Here is a 6,015-nt window from a genome sequence, read left to right on the forward strand (position 1 = left end):
TGAAGACTTGAAGAAACTTCACGACTCCGGCGGTCAATGGAGCTGCGATTTGGAGTTTGTGCCGCCAGTGACGGACAACGTGATCGACAGCCACTTCGATGAGTCACACCGGCAGCTGGATGTTCAAAGAGGAGAGGTACATTCGCTGGATCGAATGTCTGATGCGACGACAACCAGGAGGGACCAAACTTGTTGTGTTGCTCGATGAAAGCTGGCCACTACAAGCAAGTCGTAACGCTTCCTGAAGGCGGAGCAAGTGCTGTCGTCCAAGCATACTGCGATTGCGTTGCTGGGTAAGTACATTTTTGAGAGACATGTCAAATGCTGTGCATGAATGTGCTACCCGCCCTTATAATACTGAAAGACGATATGGAAAACGGTGTGTTCGCGAGGCGGCGGCGCGGTCACCGTCTCTACGTGGAAACACTGCGCTACGACTCGCTGTCATAAAACATTCATTTGTCGTTTACAAAGTGAGTCGAGCCGCAGGCTACGGGTCAAGCTTGTCGTAAAAGCATTCACACGCTACTGGTTCGGGCCCATTGATTAGGACAGTCGGCAAGTATGATTGCGAAGAGTAGTTCGGGGCGAATAGTTCTGGCGATTATTTGATGTTCCACCGTATTTAAGCAAGAAAAAGGTGCCTACCGTGTATAAACCGTTTGCGCTCACTATATACGAACGGATAACCGCACCGTTAAGAACCTTGACCGTGCGGCTAGGAAAAAAACTTTTTAAAATCAATAAAAGCCTTCACTGCAGAGTAGTGCAGCAAGTCCGCATTGATATCGTATTCTGAAATAACTATTCTGTTATAAACATTACATTTAACTTTGTTTTGCCCATACACCGCAGCATTTACCAGGCATCTAAAGGTGAACATGTTTTTTTTCTGATTTTTTTTAGTCAAAGCCAGAGGTGCCAGCATATAGCTGCACTGCTGTTTGCCATTCGAAGCATCCAAAAGCCGTCTTGTACGAGTGTCCCGTGCAGATGGATGGCACCAACACAAGGTAAGGCATATTTTTTTATTCAGAGCATGGATACAAGTTAAATAGGTAAAATGCAGCGAACATAATAGGGAGGTATGTCGTAGAACACAGGACGATGTGACAAGCGACTTCATAAAGGAGCTTTGGTCTGGTATCAATTTTCCTTGTAATGATACCTCAATGTAAAATGTAAGCACTCTGATAGAGAAAGAATGTATCTGAAGAGATGCGAGCTAGCATGCTGATTCGATTCACAGTAGTTTGCAGTGTACATCATCAGTGCAAAATAACCGCATGCGTAAACAAATGTCAAAATAGATCTAGGCCAGTAATCTATATGCAACATGTGTATAATCTGTGTACAAGTCCCCGCATTTTCTTATTTACAGGACAAAACCATTTGGTGACGAAACCCTTGGTGGACATCACATTTAAGAAGCATGTGATAAACAAGACTGTGCCCGTTAAAGCTAAGCGAGAGCTTCCTCCTCATCTCAAAACAGCTGGGCAGTCCGGATTGTTGCAGTTTAGGAGTGAGATTGCCACACATGCACCTGAGCTGGTGTGGAACCGCTACACAGAGAGGCCAGCACCACTGAGAAATGTGAGCCCCATTGCGGACACAGAGGACCTGAATTCGCAGAAGTGCCTCAGATTGTTCAATGAATATTTCAACAAACAGATGTCACTCACAACTACACAGAGGGCAGATATATGTGCAAAAACAGTAGGCCAGAATGAGAACCCTGCATGGCTCACAGAAAGGACTGGCAGGCTCACTGCTTCAAAGTTCCGCAGGATATTGCACTGCCTGAAGCCAGAAGGGCTTGTTAAAGAAATACTTTACCCTCGCAGAGAAACAATGAAGAATGGTGACCCCAGGCTCTACGGCATACATAATGAACCAAAAGCGATTGAAAAATACGTAGACTCGATGTGACTCTATGACAAAGATATAGATGTCATGGAGACTGGGTTGCACATTCATGAACTGCATTCTTTCATTGCCGCATCGCCCGATCGCCTTGTGAGAGATGGCAGTGAGGATGGGCTTCTAGAAGTGAAGTGCCCCGCTTCGAAAGCTGGGCAAAGAGTCGTTGATGCCTGCTCTGATAAAGTCTTCTGCTCAGCGGTAACCAATGGTGAGATCACCCTCAAAAAAGACCATTATTATTATTATCAAGTCCAAGGACAGATGGGAGTCGCGAAGAAGCCATGGTGCGACTTCATTATCTTCACCGACCATGCTGACCTTCAACACTCCATATCAGTGGAGCGTATACATTTTGATCAAGAAATTTGGGAAGACATCCTTCAGGGCCTGGTCTACTTCTATAAGGCTGCTATAATTCCAGAACTGATGACACGACGTATCCGACGCCTTGGATTTCTTTACACCACAGATGCAGGCTACGTGTCATTCAAGAAATATGCCCTGGGGTTTTATCTAGTTGACGACTGCGATGAGGACAATTTGAAAATGAAGATTAGAAGACTAAAGCACACAAAGTGATAATATAGGCTGAAATACCCACATTGCAAAGGTGTGTTAGTGTCCCATTTCAAGGTAAGAATTGTTGAATCCAAATGCGAAAGTTCCCTTTATTTTATGACAATGTGCTACATGCTTTGTGGTACATTGTTCCTTTGCATAATAAAACTTTGGTGCATTGTGACCCCATTTAATTGCTCTGAATAAATGTACCGCATGATTTCTCGTTCTATTATATGGTGTCTGTCTCCACTTCCCTCACATTATTTATTAGTGGTCGTCTAAAGTTTGAGAGCAAAGCACATTTTGTGAAAATTGCGTCTGCTATGTCTAACATGTTAATAGGTAAGGGTCTGTCCAATAAATGGAACTCCTTGATTCTTCTTATGACCCTTTCAATGTGCACCCGTGCACTTGCAACATGTTTTGTGGCTTCGACATCTTTTGCGCTCATCTGCGCTTCTCCAGGAATGCGAAATGGGGGCGTATGAAGGACAAAACCACGTGGCAGAAGGTCATCTACGTTGAATTCTTTATCAACCATGATCCCATCTCCGGCTTCGAATAGATCAAGTACTCCAGACTGTTGCACAATAGCTCTGTCACTCGTTCCTCCCCCATATAATGGTGACACAACGCTAACATAGCAGTCTGGTGTTGCGCCTACAACACATTTCATTGTGTTTGCAAACTTATAATGGGAGAAAGTTCGTCTCTGGGCAGTTAAGCTTGAGGGCTTTTGTATACAGATTTCTGTCGTGTCAAGTATTATACGTGTATTTGGGTACCGTCTAAAATGAGGTGGCATGTGTTGTTGCACTTCAGGAAGTGTGGGAAAGCTAGTTATGTCAGTGAGAACCTTCTGCAATATAAGTACCCATTCTGAAAATATACGGCTGAATGACGGCACTGAAATTGAAAAGTTACGAGCAATCTCTTGTGTAGCCATACCTGTTCTTAAGCGAACCAGTACTGCATACATCTGCTCGGCAGCACTAAGTGACCTGCTCTTTATGTCTATTGCAAACCGAGGGTTATTGTTCAGAACTAAATTTAGTATATCAATAAACACTTGCACAGAAGGCAGTCCTGTGTAATATAATGTATCCTCAGCACCTTTCATGTTATCAAGGCACAGTGTTGTAGCCTTCAGCTCATAGTAATGTGCCTGCCATTGAACTGTTTGTTCCTCAGCAGCTTTTAGCTGTAATTCTAACTTTTGCACCTTCTTTCTTTCTGCATTCAATTGGCTTTCAAGCAGTATAATGTGGTCTAGAGAGAAATCATTAGCCTGGTAGCTCTTTTCATTTTCAGCTGGTATGTTATACATTTCCGCACTATCTTCACAGGTCGTACAACCTAATGACATTGCACTTGCTGCTCCACTTAATGGTGTTCCTTGATCGAGAGGTGGTGTAGATGCCCTGGCAACTGGTTGATGATCCTGTGGTGTTGCATTCTGTCTTGATGCGATGCTCGGTGGAGTCCCCTGTCCAACAGCTGATCTGGCAGCACAGCTGCCGGCTTGGCTACTTGCATCTGCCGGTCTTGAGGCTGATAAATAAAATTTAAAAAAATGTCACAGTTTCGCCCTAAGGGCGAAGCAATGAATGCGATAGCAACACAGCAATGTCATACGAAGTAAGGTGAGCGGCTTTGGTAGCAATATGAATTGTAGTAAACATGAGCTGATTAAGTAAGCAGGTGTGCTGCGGCGTAAGTAGACCGACATGAAGAGAGACTCGATGACCACGACAAGGCGCGCGTGAAACGGTGGTGTTGATGAGAAGCGCAGCCCGTGGGCAGCGCGTGCGAAGGGGCACACCTGTAGCGCTGCACTGCCGATCCGGGCAGGATTGCATGTGTAGCGTGCGTTGGAAAATGTGGCCCGACTATTACTAACTGTGGTGTGAGCGCGCACAAACAAACATGAATAGATACACTGAATGACTGCAGACAACGACTGTCAAAACGCTGGCAGCAAGCAGCGGGCGAAGGTACGTGCGGTCTATCGCTTCAACGGAAACTGAGCGGCGAATGCACGGCGCATAAAGGTCAGAGCCGTGTGGAGATAAGCGACGGTGCGAGCGAGCGACGAGCGCGGTTGTTGGCAGAGTAGAAATGCGCCCCCCCCCCCCCCCCCCTTCCGCTCCCTCCGGCGCTCGCTTCCCGCTTCCTTGCTTGCGCGTGGAAGATTGAGTGCGTTCGCTCTCCGTGACAGCGTGCGTCCCCGCACGCTTCCGCTCGGGCATACGGCGCGCGGCGAAGATTTTATCTATACGGAACCTCACGGCGAGGGCGACGGCGACGCCGACGGCAGAAATCCGGTGGAAGTGTCCATATAATTGCTATCGTAATAAAAAAATATACTACACTTCTCTGGACCTAAATAAAGTTGTTTCACTCAGTCACTCTACAGTGCAACAGTTTGCGATGTAAGACTAATAGGTGCAACATGAAATATAAAATAAGTCTGTACTACTTATAAATAAGTGACCACTTAATCTCACTTTGAAACAGAACGACGCATGGTAAACAGAGCGCCCTGTAATCGTTGCATTGAAAATTGGTTGGTGTTTAGACAAAAGAGCATCTAGGCCGCCGATACCGTAACTGACTCGTCCAAGAGGACAGCGCGAGCAATTTTGCGGCAGGAATAGCCATCAACTCTCGGTGTTCGGGAAGCGTCACTCAAGTACTCCACGATACGATGCTGCTTGGCTTCGGCGATCGCACGAGAGCCCGCGCATTCAGCACTACGCGGGCGACTTCATAATGAAAGACAAGATCAAGTGCCGATTTGAAAATGAAAGATTACTGTAAGGTGGTAACTGCTGACAGTTGAGGGACCTCAAACAGCGTCACACACAGCCTATACCTTGCCGTTTCTTCAATCTTTCAAAGCGAGCAATGGATCCAGGGCATCTCATTACCGTGTGCTTGAAAACCGATGGTACGTAGTCCGGGTGGGACATAAAGCGTGAGGGCGCACCTGCGATAAAATGCAATGTTTAAATAGTTCCTTTAGTGTTTCAGTTATTAACGCGTGCACGACACAAGTGAGACTGCGCTAACACGACCAACATCGTGTGCTAAACAAATGCACGATAGCCGCCATGCCCCGTTCGGAAAGAGCTCGATTGAAACACTTATGGGCTAAGCAGACACGCTGTTAATCAAGTAATAAGGAACATCAAGTCACTGTTTCTTTACCTGTTACGAAGTGATCGCTGCAGACGCGGGAGTTCGCTGTCGGTTCCCAAGGCGTCCGGTCGGTGTTGACGCGATGTATTGCTTGCACCCATTTCTTTCATCTCGTTGCCTGAGGCGTCGCGGCAGGAAACCGAAAAAATCGCACGTTTGGAGGCTTTCCGCTGGCATTACTACAGCATACGGCAGCACATCGCTGTGGCATCGCGAAGAAAGAAAAACAAAGCTGCGATCCCGCCCGCGGAGACGCTGCGCGGCCAACACGGAGAGATCGTACGTGCGTGTACTACGCGTGCGTGCGTGCGTTCACTGTGGCGGATG

The 6,015-nt window shown here is 46.6% G+C and overlaps 2 protein-coding genes across 2 annotated transcripts; one reads left to right on the plus strand and one right to left on the minus strand.

Annotated features, from left to right (window-relative positions):
* The first annotated feature begins 911 nt into the window (after positions 1–911).
* Positions 912–2,363, plus strand: LOC125945301 (uncharacterized). The gene is made up of 2 exons (XM_049667071.1): positions 912–1,013; positions 1,382–2,363. The coding sequence occupies exons 1-2, from the start codon at positions 998–1,000 to the stop codon at positions 1,930–1,932; spliced, it is 567 nt and encodes a 188-aa protein (XP_049523028.1). The 5' UTR covers positions 912–997; the 3' UTR covers positions 1,933–2,363.
* A 145-nt stretch (positions 2,364–2,508) lies between these two features.
* On the minus strand, positions 2,509–5,473 carry LOC125945300 (uncharacterized). Its single transcript, XM_049667070.1, has 2 exons — positions 5,418–5,473; positions 2,509–4,038 (listed from the first exon to the last, which is right to left on the minus strand). Exon 2 carries the CDS (start codon positions 3,851–3,853, stop codon positions 2,717–2,719), a length of 1,137 nt encoding a protein of 378 aa, XP_049523027.1. The 5' UTR covers positions 3,854–4,038; positions 5,418–5,473; the 3' UTR covers positions 2,509–2,716.
* Between the last annotated feature and the right edge of the window lie 542 nt (positions 5,474–6,015).

The sequence above is a fragment of the Dermacentor silvarum genome, chromosome 5, assembly GCF_013339745.2.
Source record: "Dermacentor silvarum isolate Dsil-2018 chromosome 5, BIME_Dsil_1.4, whole genome shotgun sequence".
NCBI lineage: Eukaryota > Metazoa > Arthropoda > Arachnida > Ixodida > Ixodidae > Dermacentor > Dermacentor silvarum.

Bases quoted from the DNA above. Each gene is read 5' to 3' on its own strand.
- LOC125945300 (XM_049667070.1), bottom strand. From the start codon at position 3,853: ATGTCATTAGGTTGTACGACCTGTGAAGATAGTGCGGAAATGTATAAC.